At 37.1% G+C, this 16490-nt stretch overlaps 3 protein-coding genes across 7 annotated transcripts; all 3 read right to left on the reverse strand.

Moving 5' to 3' along the window:
* Nucleotides 1-105: 105 nt before the first annotated feature.
* Nucleotides 106-5726, reverse strand: LOC122827438 (OX-2 membrane glycoprotein-like). Of its 2 annotated transcripts, XM_044110411.1 has the most exons (8): nt 5585-5711; nt 3347-3685; nt 1489-1791; nt 1363-1401; nt 1204-1282; nt 1090-1128; nt 857-978; nt 106-816 (listed from the first exon to the last, which is right to left on the reverse strand). In XM_044110411.1, the coding sequence occupies exons 1-7, from the start codon at nt 5640-5642 to the stop codon at nt 888-890; spliced, it is 948 nt and encodes a 315-aa protein (XP_043966346.1). In that variant the 5' UTR covers nt 5643-5711; the 3' UTR covers nt 106-816; nt 857-887. The 2 variants fall into 2 exon arrangements, with proteins under 2 accessions (XP_043966346.1, XP_043966345.1); XM_044110410.1 differs by having other exon boundaries at nt 106-978; nt 5585-5726.
* Nucleotides 5727-6616: 890 nt separating this feature from the next.
* On the reverse strand, nt 6617-12457 carry LOC122827439 (OX-2 membrane glycoprotein-like). The gene is made up of 8 exons (XM_044110412.1): nt 12336-12457; nt 12145-12249; nt 9745-10083; nt 8838-9140; nt 8712-8750; nt 8553-8631; nt 8439-8477; nt 6617-8327 (listed from the first exon to the last, which is right to left on the reverse strand). The coding sequence occupies exons 2-8, from the start codon at nt 12200-12202 to the stop codon at nt 8306-8308; spliced, it is 879 nt and encodes a 292-aa protein (XP_043966347.1). The 5' UTR covers nt 12203-12249; nt 12336-12457; the 3' UTR covers nt 6617-8305.
* Nucleotides 12458-13117: 660 nt separating this feature from the next.
* On the reverse strand, nt 13118-15640 carry LOC122827440 (OX-2 membrane glycoprotein-like). 4 transcript variants are annotated; one of them, XM_044110417.1, is made up of 7 exons: nt 15577-15640; nt 14554-14892; nt 14197-14481; nt 14074-14094; nt 13918-13996; nt 13763-13823; nt 13118-13634 (listed from the first exon to the last, which is right to left on the reverse strand). In XM_044110417.1, the coding sequence occupies exons 1-6, from the start codon at nt 15623-15625 to the stop codon at nt 13778-13780; spliced, it is 819 nt and encodes a 272-aa protein (XP_043966352.1). In that variant the 5' UTR covers nt 15626-15640; the 3' UTR covers nt 13118-13634; nt 13763-13777. The 4 variants fall into 4 exon arrangements, with proteins under 4 accessions (XP_043966352.1, XP_043966350.1, XP_043966351.1 ...); XM_044110415.1 differs by lacking the exon at nt 15577-15640 and adding an exon at nt 15141-15461 and having other exon boundaries at nt 13763-13817; XM_044110416.1 differs by lacking the exon at nt 15577-15640 and adding an exon at nt 15192-15455.
* Nucleotides 15641-16490: the final 850 nt, after the last annotated feature.

Raw genomic sequence — 16490 nt, forward strand, 5'->3', positions numbered from 1 at the left:
TGCAAGAAATGAAACATTTCTATTTAAATATAAAGCTGCTCTAGTCTAGACAGAAAGCAGTTTGTCTCAGCCTTGGGAAAAAAATACCTCTTGATGGTTTATCAGTGGCTTGAGATGTAAACAATTTATTCTGAACTTGATTATATCAAAAATACAGAATTCTTACCACAAAGATAAGGGCCATTAAAGACCATGACACACAGTTTAATGATTTTACAGGCGAATAGAAAACATATATTAACATCAAGATCATTCAGCTGATAAAAAAGCGAACAAATCCCCTTTTCAAGTTTAGTGTGAAATACATTTTGAAAACTAAAATGTGAACCAATATAAAGGCTTTTTGATTGCTTTTTAAAAATGTTTTTAAATTGTTAGTTTTTCAAAAAATATTTTAGTAATTAGCAATAACTGCAATATTGATCAAAAGCAATAGAGATTTTTTAGTGAGGTGTAAAATGAATTATTTTTTGTTAAAAAAAGAGGTATAAAAACAGTAAAAAAGTATAAAACCAAAATTACATAAAAAAAATAAATACCACACTAACATCTGAACAATCAGACTAGTACCAAACATATCCAGTCATTGCTACAATAACTTGGTAACGGGCTTTGATCCAATTAACTTCAGGTTTAGCTGCCTTATCAGTTTGATCAGATATTGATTAGTCACTGTTGGCATCAAAAACATACCTTGACATTTTTAAGAAATACTAGAATCTCCTGCAGTGACTGTTAACGTCTTTCAAGTCATTTCTGACATGAACAGTATTTTTGTAATAACTCAAGTAAAGAATTATTTGATCACACCATGCGTTTGGAAAATTTCAAAACAATTGCCCCATCACTCCTTTTGAATCAAACATTCAAACGAGGAAATTCTGTTGTCATGGTGATGGATGGGAGTCGCTGTTTCGTCTCTGCCTCGCAGATGTTTGTGGTTTGACGTCTTTGGTTGACTCTGGTGAGTTGTCTGAACTAAAAACAAAATGAACAGAAATGAATCGGCCTTATAGCGTTCAGGAAATAGAGAATGCAAAAGATGAGATAAATCTCCATCTGTGAGGAATGAACAAATAAAATCCTTACTTCTGATTGTCTGTGGCGTTTTCTGAAGGTTTCATATTCCTGTGAATGAATTTAGTTATTAAATCAAATCAAATCTGAGACATTAACGATAAAAACACTGTTTAATTAAAGTACCTTTTCTGAAATGTTCTTCTGAATTGTAAAACACAAATACAGATCAGGACCATCAGGAATACAACAATCAGTGGCCATCCTTTAGGAAGAAGATGAAATGTGTTTCAACAACAGAACAAAGTGAAAAATCAACATGTGAGAATCTGAACATGAACTTACTGAACCCTCTGAAAACTGACTCTGATTGTTTGTTCAAACCTGGTAAAAGAGATTCAAACATTTACAATCAAAAATACATCATTAGTGACTAAATAAAAAACAAATGAGTCTTAGAAAGTTCCTCACCATCATCAGACGTCTCAGTGAGTCCAGGAACGATGACCAGCAGCTCTCTGGGAGCAGCAGAGTCCACTGACACTGAACATCCAACCTGTGTGTTGCTGAGAGCTGAGAGCAGAGCTGTAGTGGTGAAGGTGACGGTACCGTTGGTGTTGGTCTCTGTGTTGGTGTTGTAGTGGGAGAAACTGAGGTTCTGATGGAGAACAGTCAGCGTTACCATGGGAACAGATTGACCTGTGGCTGAACAGGTCACCACCAACCCTGGAGGAGAGTTTGATCTGCTGACGTTAATGAAGGGTCCATGCAGCTCTGTGGAGAGAACAGAGATCATGGTTGATATTAAGTTATAGAAATGAACCTTGTAAATCCTCTTGGTACATGCAAGCATGTTGGAGTAGCTCTACGACTTTCATACCATTGTTTCTCTTTTTACTTTTTAAAAAAGTTTCATTCCTCCATTTCTGCCAGAAACATTTAAAAGAAAAAACAAAACAAAACATTTCCTTCTGGTTTTGATTGTTTTGCAGTTTGTAAGCAGTTTTTCTCCTACTGATTTCCTTTTGGGTTTTTGTCATGGTGTCCAACCACACCAAGAAGTCGGCTTACAACGGGAGTTACTGCCAAACATTGAAAAAACTTTTAAAAATACCTCAACTGTAACCACAAATCAGTTGAAAAGGAGGCCTCACAAAGACCCAGTTGGAGTATTGGTAAAGCAGTGTTCTGCATTTTTTGGAGACATGGCTTCAAGATCTCTCTACTGGATTTTCTAATTATACAAGCAAACAAAGATCTAAAGAACAGCTGCAAAAGCAAAGGAGGCGGATTAGCGGTGCTTATGAACAACATGTGGCGTCGTCCAGGACATGTTTAGATCCATATTATTTACCGACAGCGTTCAAGGGAGTGATATTTTGACATCTGTTCACATTCCACCCACAGCTGTTGCTGACGATGCGTAATTTCACCAGTTCAGTTGTTACCATTTGTGGCAACATTTGTGAACTTGAGTCACACCTCAATATCTGCTGCAGTTACATTTCAACACTTTGACAGCTGCTCTACCAGAGAAAACAAGACAAAACAAGATGCACACATCTTCACAGCAAGACCTTCTCTTGACAAATCCAAAAATATTAGAGATGTGAGATCAGGGACGAAGAAGATCACAAGTTTCAAGCTGAATGAGAATTTGACAAATGAAAGTCTGAATAGAGCAAATGAGCTGAACTCATTCTTCAACAGATTCAGCTCAGGAACAAGCTCATCATCATCACCACCATCATCATCATCATCATCATCATCATCATCATTATCATCATCATCATCCTCTCATGTCCCCAGCCAAACAGACATCCTGCCCTCCTTTCCCGTCCTTCTAGAAGTGGAGGTGGTCCGGGATTATAAATACCTCGGTGTTCGACTGGAGTTGGATCAGTAAAGCTACAAGAAGGGACAGAGTAGACTTCACTTCTAAAGGAAGTCTTCAGTGTTTGCAGAGAGATGCTGCATATCTTCTATTAGTTTGTTGTTGAGAGCATCATCTCTTCTGTTGTCATGTGTTGTTGGCTGGTTCTGTTCCAGGAACGACTGTGGAACCTCTGGGGATGATGATACAAAGAAGGATTTGTCACTAGGTCAAGAAAATGGTGGACAATCCTGAACATCCTCTTTACCAGACGGTTACACAATGAAACAGTGTCTCCAGTCAGAGGGTTAATGAAATGCAGATTGTCACATGAGACCCTTTCTGCTCACAGTCATGAGGATCTCTTTATAGAAGCCTGAACAATATGAGTGACGACATTCAACTTCCCTTTGGGATGAATAAAGTATTTTTGAATTTATACAGTCAAGTTCTCACCATAAACCTTTAGGCAGGTTGCAGCTATCAGAGCTCCATCAGGGTATGTGTTGAACAGACAGAGATAACATCCTGCATCCTGCTCTGTAACATTAATAATAACTATAGAGTTCTTCTGCAGTCCAGATTCTGTAAACCGAACTTTATCTTTAAATCCAGGATTCACTGTTTCACCAAAATACTGGCTGTAGGAACCAATATTCCTCTCTGTTTTCTCCAACACTTTCTGCCAGGTGACCTGCTGGACGTCTTTAGTTTCCAGGAGCTGACAGCTGAGAGGAGCATCTTCTCCTACTGCTGCCAACACCGTCTGCTGGGTTTGGATCAAAACTGCTAGACCTGCAGGACAAAATCAAAGAAAATGGATCAGGATATGTTTATTTATATCATGTATCATTCCATAAGCATGATTTGATTTACTCTCTCTGTATGTTCTTAGGATGGAACGTCACAAGGATTGAGAAACAACCAAGTTTGTCGCAACTTTATATTAAGAAGGAAACCGAATCTAGTTCACTTCTTCTTTTCTCTAGTAACCCCTACTATAAGATGTGAAAGGTCCAATGGGTTGTTAGTTTTTCAAAGTCCAGATGTTGGGATTTCATAGAAGAGAGTGCCAGCAAATAAATTTGGAATAATCTATTTACACATCAGGACTTAACAAAATGATCTGGTCTCTGTCAGGTTCTCTAATGTTCAAAGTCAGACCACATTTCCGTGCTGTCATTTATTGACCAGGGATAGAAAATGTATACCCCAGAAAAAAAAACTAAACTAGTGCTGCTTTAGTTGGATTTTTAGCAGGGAAGTCACAGCTGGTTGATGTTGATCAAATCTGTCAATAAAATGATCCTCATGTTGAGAGGGCTTTCAGAAAAGCAGGAGTTTGAGATGGGTTCTGTCTGCAGCAGTTCAAACACAACCTGCTCACAATAATATAGTGGGAACTTAAGAGACAGATCTGCCTGAACAAGTTTGGGAATCTGAATGGACTGAAGCCTTGTTATTAAAAACCAACATTCCTCCCCTATTATTTAACAAACAAGAAGTCAGAACTGAGTTCCTGCAGCTTAATGTGGTTCTAGAAGCTGTAAAATATTTTTTTTTACTAATTTATTTAATGTATTACAGCGGGAAATTGGTTGTGGTTTTTTTTCTACAGATTTCATTTAAATACATTTTGGTCTTAAGATCAGACAATATTACTCAAAGAGGGTGTTCCTTTTACATTTAACTATAAACTTGTGTTTGCTGGCTTATATTTAGGTACAAATAATTAGGTTTCCAGTTTTCCAGTTAAATTTATTTCTTCATGTTTTCATCAAGGTTAAGAACCGTTGCGATATCTATTGTAATCAAAACAGGTCAGTATCCATTAAAGCTCTTTTGTTTATGTGGAGTCATCAAGCCAATCTGGTTTAGCAACTAACGAACCTTCAGTATTTGAATGTTTGGTTGTAGTTGTCAGTTAATACAAACCCCTCTAATCAGTTAATCTTTAACTATCATGTAGTTTAAATGTGGCTCTCCCTGATGGAATATTACTGTATTCTGAAGTAAAACTGGAAAAAGAGCCTGAAGGTGGAGTTACAATTCAATTATTTGTAATTATCCAAGTAGTAATTCAAGCAAATGGGAAATCCAAGTATTGAAGTCATATGCAGTGCAGCACATTTGATACGCCTTTCAGAAGGACAAAATGTCTGTATCAAATTTATCCTTTCACTGTTGTTATATTAATAATGCAGATATGCTTTATATATTTCCTGACCCTCCATAAACTACAACAGACTCAGCAGATAGAAAACGTCAGAACAAAGCAGCTTAAAGTAGCTAAGTTCCTAGTTACTTGATATTATTCAACATGTAAAAAGTGTGAAGCAGTAAAAGTATTAGAAGAGAGTTTATTTAAGAAATGACTCCATTCTAGGTTTGAATTTATCCCCCTCAGTTTAATGAATAAAATAAGAAATTACCCCAGCAGCTGCTTATTGAAGCAGGAAATATACAGCCCTTTGTTTGAGGCGGTTGTTTTAAGTCCAAACGTTCACATCTCGGACTAGTAAAGAATGAATCCATTCAGATCGGATGAACAAAATGAATTAATGAATGATAAATAGAAGACACGCTTTCATCATCGGGATACAAACAAATAATGAAGGAAACAAAAAAAAAAAAGAAAGAAAAGGATAAACATCAACTTCGTGTACAAAAAGATTGAGCGGTTTTTATTCTCACCTCCCTGAAATGATCCTGTGAGGGTAAAAAGACACAAAATGAAACACGTTCCCTCCATGCGGCATCGCAACGTGGAGCTGGTGAGTTGAAGGCGAAGAAACGAGATAAAGAAAAGTGGCACAGCCGCGGGAACTCTGGTTTTTACTCTGGTTTAGCTGAATCACCTCCTGGGGGCAGTCAAGTTTTCTATTCTTCACTGCTTTTTAAAAACAATTGATAACTGCCACTTGTCCAACGGCACTTATCGTGGAAAATTAATTAAATATGATCCATTAATCAAAGGATTAAAGGGCAACGAACACATTTTACAGCTTTGTTGTTTTCGGACTTTTCCGGATCTTATTTAGGAATCAGGAACTCATATTTTGGACCGTCTCTTTTTTTTTTAAAGGACTTCTAAATTTTACACAAACAATTCAACATTTCTGCAATAATGGAAAGGTTGAGCAATTTTTCTTGTGAAATGTTGATTTAAATTACCCCAAAATGTTCCATTCTAGAATACTTACTTCCTACTTTATTTCTTTTTACATTCTATCCAATTATTTCCAACTTTCACATTTTAAAGTCAGTGAATAATTTATATCATGATAATTTTGTTAGAATTGCTCCAAAGTGGCTACATGTTCATCCAGGAGTGCATGCTGCACGACAGTGACTGGAGGAAATCTGCCAGGTATTCCTTGTGTATTAAGTTGGTAATACACAAGATAGAGGTTTAAAATGGAGAGTTGGTTCTTAAACAAGAAGCAAGTGATCGATTAGAAAGTGGCTGCAGCTGTAAAGACAATGAACTGAAGTTTAGCTGAAGAAACGACTGACAGACATTTAAGCAAACTAGAAATTTAAGAAATGATTATGATTAGAACTAAAAGGGTGACTAGAGAACAGAAAAGTGTGAGAAAAACAACTAAACAGAAAATACAAGTTTTCATACTAAACCAAGAACTAAGAACTACAGATAAAAAGACTGTTAGGAGCAGGAAATAAATACGCAGAGGAAACTGAGGAAAAAACCAACACACAGTGAAATGAATATTTAACAATATTTTTTAATGCAGCATCTTAATGAGTAAAATGGTCATCAAAACTTACAGACAGCGTTCAGTAGTTGCAATTGATAAAAAATGTAAATTAGAGATGGAATGTACATCCATACTTATTGAGATTTTTCTCCATAAAAGTAGCAACAAAATGCAAAAAAATGTCTAATGATAATAAAAATAAATTAAAAGCTTTATTTAATACATGATTCACCTGTATTAGTCAGGTGAATCATGACTAATACAGTACTCTGTGATACAATATTAATTATTTTAACCCATCCATCAAATTTCCTTCTTCTGTCTCACTCATATACTTTCCCTGAGTTTAAATAATAACAGTAAATATCCTTCATTACTTTCGCTGTAAGTTGGTGTTTAACTTCAGCTCAGCTTATAATGCTGGAAACGTTTCTCAGTCAGATTTGATAAAGGTAAAATCTGAGTTCCTTCATAACTTTCTGAAATCAAAGTGCATTTTCTACATTTGTGCTTGAACCTCTACCTCCACATATGGATGAATGTGTGCATAGTTTGAAATCCAGAAGAATCTATATATTTCATCTCAAAGATTCAGGGTATTGCTTGGCGACCGTTTTTGTATTATTTATTTGAAATATCTTGAGACAAAATGTTCACAGAGACACGTTTTCTTGTTAAAACTAACTTTCTACATTATTCATATGGGTAAACACCTCAGCTCCACTTGCCCAATGGCACTCACTAATGCACACATTCACATACGTAGATCAAGAGGCAACTTGGACTTAAGTTTCCTTCCATCAATGGCAGGAAACTGAAATCAAACCCACAACCTTCTGACCGCCTAACCGACTAGGGTCGTCAAAATAATCAATATCTAAACACAATCAGTACTAGAAAAAGAAATGATTGAAAAATAAAATTGATAATGAAAGACCAATACCTATTTGTTCACATTGTTGCACTTCTTCCAACAACAAACAGAAACTCAGCATCTTGTCAATGAGCTGCTGCAAACAAGTTCAACCAGAACAAAAATAAACGTCTTTTTATCTAGAAGGTAAAAAACAGAGCTGCTTGATAAAAAGAGAAAGGGAAGAAACTTATGCTGAATACTAATGCGCTAATGTGCTAATGCCACATGCTAATGCCACATGCTAATGCCACATGCTAATTGCAGACTTGCTCCTGAATACGTTTAATTTTTCTTTCTTAGCTAGTAAAAACCCTGTCACTTGGGTATCAAAAATAACAGATTATTTTCTTAGCATCAATATCAAGTTTGAAATTTAAGTGTTTTGTTTCAGTTTGATCAGAAATTGTTGTCTTTGTAAAATCTACTCATTTGAGCTCTATATCTTGTTATGATGTGATTCCCTGATCAATAACATTCCTGCTGTGATGGACTGACACATAAATTCATGTCTGAAAAACTCTGGAATCTCCGTGGCAACCAATAAGTTACAGTTCTTTGACGTCATTTTTGATCTGAACAGTACATCTGTAAAAACCAAGGGTCATTTCATCAAGCTATGAAATCACATTATGTGCATAAAATATATGTAATGCTTTTCATACATCTTTGGATAAAAGTGTATAATCCTACATCCAAACGAGGTCATTCTGTTGTCATGGTGATGGATGGGAGTTGCTGTTTAGTCTCTGCCTCAGATGTTTGTAGTTTGATGTCTCTGTTTCACACTGGTGAGTTGTCTGAACTAAAAACAAAATGAACAGAAATGAATCGGCCTTATAGCGTTCAGGAAATAGAGAATGCAAAAGATGAGATAAATCTCCATCTGTGAGGAATGAACAAATAAAATCCTTACTTCTGATTGTCTGTGGCGTTTTCTGAAGGTTTCATATTCCTGTGAATGAATTTAGTTATTAAATCAAATCAAATCTGAGACATTAACGATAAAAACACTGTTTAATTAAAGTACCTCTTCTGAAATGTTCTTCTGAATTGTAAAACACAAATACAGATCAGGACCATCAGGAATACAACAATCAGTGGCCATCCTTTAGGAAGAAGATGAAATGTGTTTCAACAACAGAACAAAGTGAAAAATCAACATGTGAGAATCTGAACATGAACTTACTGAACCCTCTGAAAACTGACTCTGATTGTTTGTTCAAACCTGGTAAAAGAGATTCAAACATTTACAATCAAAAATACATCATTAGTGACTAAATAAAAAACAAATGAGTCTTAGAAAGTTCCTCACCTTCATCAGACGTCTCAGTGAGTCCAGGAACGATGACCAGCAGCTCTCTGGGAGCAGCAGAGTCCACTGACACTGAACATCCAACCTGTGTGTTGCTGAGAGCTGAGAGCAGAGCTGTAGTGGTGAAGGTGACGGTACCGTTGGTGTTGGTCTCTCTGCTGGTGTTGTAGTCGGAGAAGCTGAGGTTCTGATGGAGAACAGTCAGCGTTACCATGGGAACAGATTGACCTGTGGCTGAACAGGTCACCACCAACCCTGGAGGAGAGTTTGATCTGCTGACGTTAATGAAGGGTCCATGCAGCTCTGTGGAGAGAACAGAGATCATGGTTGATATTAAGTTATAGAAATGAACCTTGTAAATCCTCTTGGTACATGCAAGCATGTTGGAGTAGCTCTACGACTTTCATACCATTGTTTCTTTTTTTACTTTTTAAAAAGTTTCATTCCTCCATTTCTGCCAGAAACATTTAAAAGAAAAAACAAAACAAAACATTTCCTTCTGGTTTTGATTGTTTTGCAGTTTGTAAGCAGTTTTTCTCCTACTGATTTCCTTTTGGGTTTTTGTCATTGTGTCCAACCACACCAAGAAGTCGGCTTACAACGGGAGTTACTGCCAAACATTGAAAAAGCTTAAAAAAATACCTCAACTGTAACCACAAATCAGTTGAAAAGGAGGCCTCACAAAGACCCAGTTGGAGTATTGGTAAAGGATGATATGAAGAAGGATTTGTAACTAAATCAAGAAAATGATGGACAATCCTGAACATCCTCTTCACAAGACTGTTACACAATGAAAGATTGTCTCCAGTCGGAGGGTTTATAGAAGCCTGAACAATATGAGTGACAACATTTAACTTCCCTTTGGGATGAATAAAGTATTTTTGAATTTATACAGTCAAGTTCTCACCATAAACCTTTAGGCAGGTTCCAGCTGTCAGAGCTCCATCAGGGTATGTGTTGAACAGACAGAGATAACATCCTGCATCCTGCTCTGTAACGTTCCTAATAACTATAGAGTTCTTCTGCAGTCCAGCTTCTGTGAACCGAACTTTATCTTTAAATCCAGGATTCACTGTTTCACCAAAATACTGGCTGTAGGAACCAATATTCCTCTCTGTTTTCTCCAACACCTTCTGCCAGGTGACCTGCTGGACGTCTTTAGTTTCCAGGAGCTGACAGCTGAGAGGAGCATCTTCTCCTACTGCTGCCAACACCGTCTGCTGGGTTTGGATCAAAACTGCTAGACCTGCAGGACAAAATCAAAGAAAATGGATCAGGATATGTTTATTTATATCATGTATCATTCCATAAGCATGATTTGATTTACTCTCTCTGTATGTTCTTAGGATGGAACGTCACAAGGATTGAGAAACAACCAAGTTTGTCGCAACTTTATATTAAGAAGGAAACTGAATCTACTTCACTTCTTCTTTTTCCTCTGGTTGCCCCAAGTAAAACGTTAAGATGTGAAAACCCTCAATAAGATCTTAGTTCCTCAAAACACAGATGTGGAGATTTCATTGAACAGGCTGTCTGTATATAGATTTGTAATAATCTATTTACACGTCCTGGTTATCAGGACATAATAAAAAGATTCCCCCAATGTCATTCATTAAGCAGGGATATTAACTAGTGCTGCTTCCATTGGATTTTTAGCCGGGAAGTCACAGCTCGATGATGTTAATCAAATGTGTCGATAAAATAATTAGAATTTTGAGAGAGCACTTTTATAAAAAGAGGAATTTGGGATATTTTTTTTGCAGTATCAACAAAATCTAGACCAGAATCTGGTCACAATACTATGGTGGGAACTGAAAGGGAGATCTGCCTCAACAAGCTTGAGAATCTCAATGGACTGAAGCCTTGTTATTAAAAACCAACATTCCTCAACTATCATATAACAAATAATAAGTCAGAACTGACTTCCTGCAGCTTAATGTGGTTCTAGAAGCTGTAAAATATTTTTTTACTCATTTCTTTAAAGCCTTACAGTGAGAAATCTGTTGTGTTTTTCTACAGATAACATTTGATTTAAATACAAATAAAGCTCTTAATAATGCGTAAGACCAGACATTAAAAGCCAAAGTCACATTCAGGACTTTTTGGCAACGTTACAACAGTGAGGAGAGGCAGCCTCTAAAGGTAGAAAACAGACAGCAGGAAAATGTTATCAGTGTAAATAAGTGTTAGGTTCTCACAACACAATGCTGTCTTGTTTTCTCACAGTTAATCTTGGTGAAGTTAAGCAACGTCTGACTTATGGCCTTTCTTTGTCTGTTCCTTATGAAGCAATTCTGTTGCTCAACAACAACAGTCTGCTGACTGTCCAAAAAAACTTAAGGCAACATCATCCTTAAGATGTTTATAAGTGAACCACATTAAAAATGAATGCATGTTCTTTTCAGAGGCTTAGTGCAACAAATGTTACGAGACATAAATGTTTCAAAGATCTGAGTCCTAAAACCAGAGTCTAAGTCAAGTCTGAGTCTTTCATTTAGTGCGACTCGGGTCAAAGTGAAGCTTTTTATGTTTCCGTTGGGAGTGCTATTGTGATTAAACACGTTTTTCAGGGTCTATTGTTCCTGTAGTGTTGACATCCCAGTTCCTCCTGTCTGGTTGGCAGTTAAAAGTCAGTTAAATGCAAACACACCTGCCCAAGTGGAAGCTGGACAATCAAGATCTTGCATCCACTATTGTGTAATCCACTGCAGTAAATGTGATTAAAACAGCTTCTCGACCTAACTTTTATCTGTGAAAAGTGAACTAAACCCAGCAGCATTATTATTCAATAATTTAAAAAAAAAGACCTAAAAAAAAAGTATTTGATGAAGATAAACTACACCAGGCTCAGCAGATGGGAATTGAAGTGTCACGTTACTATAGCTACTATAACAAAATATTATTCAACAAGTAAAAAGTCTGCAGCATTAAAACTATTAGAAGTACATTTATTTGAGAAATTAATTCCCTAGTAGGTTAAACATGAATTCCTTCCCCTCGGTTTAATGACCGTAGTAAGAGTCAAATAACAGAAGATGCTTCAGAGGTGTTGTTGGCTCCGTGCCACCATTGTTAGAACTGAACCGAACTGTTTCTGTAGTTAAACTACAGAACGGTTCTGTTACGTTCAAATCATCAGATCTCAGAGTACCGAAGGAGTTAATTCAGATCGGAGCGCATTTATTTATGAACAAATGAATGAATGAATAGCAAGCAGGCATGTTTTCATCATAGGAATAAATTAGAAAACAAACAAAACAAAAAATCAACTTCGTGTACTAAAAGCTCGAGCAGTGTTTGTTCTCACCTCTCTGAAATGATCCTCCGAAGGTAAAAAGACAGAAAACTAGACACATTCTTTCCATGTGTCTAATGTGTGGCGATGCCTCGCAACGTGGTAAAACGTGGAGAGCTGAAGGCGGAGAAATGACCCAAAGTAAAGTTAACACATGAAATCTCTGAATTAGTCATTTGGTTCTGGTTCGAGGTCTCACTCACTCCACTACTGCTGGTCAGTATCGATGATAAGCACCATCATTCATTACTTCAGCTGCGACTTGGTGTTTTCCTTCAGCTCCAGAAAACCCCAAAAGATCAACGTTTAATAGGCAACTGGAAATGCTTTTCCGGAAGATTTACAACAGAAAGCTCCACCTCCACCTGTTTGGATGGATTTGTGCATATTTTCACAACCAGAAATAAAATCAAATGTTACATCACTTTTTTTTTAGCAACCCTTCTTTTGTATTATTACTTATTTAATATTTTAAGAACACCTATTAACTGCTCTACAGTAATTAGATATTTCGTTAATTATTAATCATTCATAAAAAAAAAAGTTCCTTGGTCCCAATATATCCAGTTTGATTTTGCGTTTAACAGCTTTAGCAGATTGACAAATTAGAATAGTTTAACCTTGGATGGGTTGAGAGTAACGTATGACAGAAAAGATGAGACACGTTCAGCTTAACAGGAAAGTTTATTTTTCTTTTGTACAGACTCCATATACAATACTTCATATGCAATAATTCATATAAAATACTTCAGGTGTCACTGAGTAACTCAGTACATGACAAATGGTTATAATATCGCTTTAAACTGAACGAGGATTATTTTTAATAAGCTCAGTTTAGCATTATGAATCTATTCACAGATGGCTTTTGATTATAAACCATATTATAGTTGTTGTTGTTTTTTTAAAGTTTGTGTTTTAACTCAAACACTCCATCGCTTTTTCCTCAGACCTTTTGTATTTGAATGCTAAAAATAAAACACATGAATTGCGCTTAACATTTTTAATAGGTTTTACTATTTTTATTCTGCACTGATACAAAACACTTAGGACTAATTGGGGATTCCAGTTTTCTATTTGATTCTTCTACAAAAGATTGCGATTAACAGTGATGCTTCCAGATGGCATCAGGAGAAGACAGAGGATTTTTTCACAGATGATCTGTCTCGTATTTCGTATCGTTACAGAGAGACAGAGCGGTCACAAGTACTATACCGACTGAGGAACAGGACAGTGAAAAACACTGACAGCTCCAGGATCAGTTTCACCATCGGTTAAAATATAATTTATTGCTTTACAAGAGAAAATATTGCGTAAGATCTTCAAATGCCTCTAATTAAATTGATCCGGGCCACAAAACGTACAGCTGCAGTTATTTAGCAAGAAGCAAGTTCAAATTTTGGGTCTCTGTTGTCATGGTTATGGATGGGACTCGCTGGTTTGTCTCTGTTTTTCAGATGTTCGCGGTCTGAGATGTCTCTTCGGTAACGAGGAGTTCTCCACACCTAGAACATTTAAAACAATGTGTTACTTTGAAACTGATGCTCTTTTAAAGACATACGGAATAGATCATATTAGCCTGGAATGGAATAGAAACAAATATATCTGAGTAACTGAGGAGTGAAATCCTTACATCTCATCGTCTGCGTCAAGCTGTGACAGTTCCCACATCCTTTGCAGTGACCTTTCTGTGACTTAAAGGAACCCAATGAAACAGTCAAGAACAAAATGTTTCCTGGGCGTTAACTTGGCAAAACAATAACAGAGTCATTGTCTGAAGTGAAGTACCTGTTCTGGCATTTCCTTCTGAGCCCACAAAAACATATGCACAACAGCAACATCAGCAATGTAAAAGTCGCCATCCATTCTTCAGGAAGATGAAACGTGTTTCAACAACAGAACAAAGGGAAAAATCAACATGTGGGGATCTGAGCACAAACTTACTGCCGACTTGAGATTGTTCACCTGAAAAAAACAAAATTAGATTGAAATATTTACAATCACAAAGGCATTATCAGTCACTAACTGATAACCAAATGAGAGAATTAGGAAGCTCCTGACTATTACCGGATATCGGTCCGACTCCAGGAACGGTGATCAGACACTTTCTGGGATCAGTAAAGTCCACTTCCACTGAACATCTAACCAGTGTGCTGCTGACAGCTGGAAGCAGAGCTGTGGTGGTGACGGTGATGGTACCGTTGGCGTTGGTCTTTGAGCTGGTGCTGTAGAGGCAGACCATTTCCACACTCAGTGTCACGGTGGGAGCCGGCTGACCTGTGGCTGAACAGGCCACAAGTGACCCTGGAGGAATTTTGGATCTTCTGACAACAATGAAGGGTCCGTGCAGCTCTGTGTGGAGAACAGACGTCACCATGAACATCTAGCTATAGAAGCTAACCTATGATACGTTCAGGTTCTCACCATTAAACCTCAGACAGGTTTCCGCTGTCACATTTCCCATAGGGTAGGCGTTGAACAGGCAGAGATAACATCCCACATCATGCTCTGTTACATTCTTGATGATTATGGAGTTGTTCTTAAGTTTGCTGTATGCAAACTGAACTTTATCTTTAAAGGGTGAAAACACTTTTTCACCAGAGAGGAGGTTGTAGGTGCTAACGTCGCGCTTCGTACTCCCCAAGACCTTCTGCCACGTGACCTCCTGGACACTGTTAATAGCCACAAACTGACAGCTGAGTTGAGCATCTTTTCCTACTTCTGCTATCCTGGTGTGCTGGGTTTGGACCACAGCTGTAAAACCTGCAGGAAACATTGGAAAGCAAAGAAGATTTCAATGGCTGTCCCTGAAATTCATTCATCATATTATTGACTTGATAAGACATTGTCTGGATTAGAAATGTGTTAGTTATGACATATTTAAAATGTAGCCTCATTGGTCATATTTTAGCACGCATGCGCTTTCCTGCAAAGCACCGGAAGAACGGATCCGATCCGAACAGAGTGAATGAATTGCACATAAAACATACCCTTTAAGCGTCGGGACAAACCTGTAAAGCGGTCGTCGCACTGTACGGTTAAAAAGCGACGCATAAACTCACCTTTATGTAATAATCCTGCAAGCAAGAAGAAAACAAATCGGGTGCTCTCCATCATGTGTCATCGTAGCTTGCTTCCAAAAGTTTATTTTCACCCTGACAAACAACAATTTAGCGCATTACCGCCACGATCCGTTCAGGATAATGAACAGGGAACGAGCAAGAGCGTAACTATAGACACGCGACTCATGTTATTGTTTACGTCCGGATATTTTGCGCATGCGCACAATGCTGGCGGCCAAAAAGATTTGTCTTACTTTCTATTCAAAGCAGCGCCGCCGCAGTAGAACGAGACAAAACCTGGAGGTTTAATTAATTTAGTGCAGTGCGACACAGCAAAGGGTAAATAACGCATAAAATAACTTAAGAATGACTAAAAACAACTCTCATTCTTCTTTTCCTCGCTCTCTGTGTAGGTTACGTAGATTCGTTGCCATGGCAATTGACTGACAACAACTCCGCTATTCCGTCAGGGTTCAACTCCAAAAAAAAAAAAATTTAAACATTTTCCACACAAAGAACGGAACATTCAGTCTGAACAGTATCATGTTTTTGGGTTTCATGCTTATTTTGCGATTATTAATAAGTGAATGTGTGAAACACAGCAGTGGCAGATTAGATCATTTAAACGCCTGCCTTATTTTAGAGTTGGTGTGAGGGTCACAAAATGACAAAACTAACTACACAGAGGCACAAAAACAGGGTTTGCATTATATGCAATGCAACATATAAGGGCGCCAAATTCAAAACTGTTAGTCAGCATTTTCTGTATGTGTCTTCAGAGAGTACATACAGAAATGTTTGTACATAAATTAAACATCTACAGATTAAAACGTTTTTCTTTTTAAACAAAATACGCTTACAAATATGAAAATGATTTTAAGATGTGCTTACTCTTATAGACCTGCTGTTTAAAGAAGTTGGATTATTTTTAGATTTCTATACTGACTAACAGCTTTAAAGAAAAAATACGGTCTTGCACTATAAATGATCATAATAAATGCTTTACTAAATCAGTAAATAATCCAGAGTTGCTCTTTAGTTTTGTGTCTCTAAGAACTGACTTCAAACCACATCATTCATCCTGGAGAAACCATCTGCATACAGCATAACTACTGTATCTTTAACACCAGATTGTCCTTTCAACAGAAAGTTTTCTAATTAAATTGAGTTGAATTCATTCATTATTCAGTAATCTCTGAGAATTTTAAATTGACAGCATTTTGGCTCTTCAGTTTCCTGCTGGCTGCAGCTGCTGAGAGGCTTTGGAATCGCAAAAGTGTCTAGTTTACATTTAATGTA

The sequence above is a fragment of the Gambusia affinis genome, linkage group LG24 (assembly GCF_019740435.1).
Source record: "Gambusia affinis linkage group LG24, SWU_Gaff_1.0, whole genome shotgun sequence".
NCBI lineage: Eukaryota > Metazoa > Chordata > Actinopteri > Cyprinodontiformes > Poeciliidae > Gambusia > Gambusia affinis.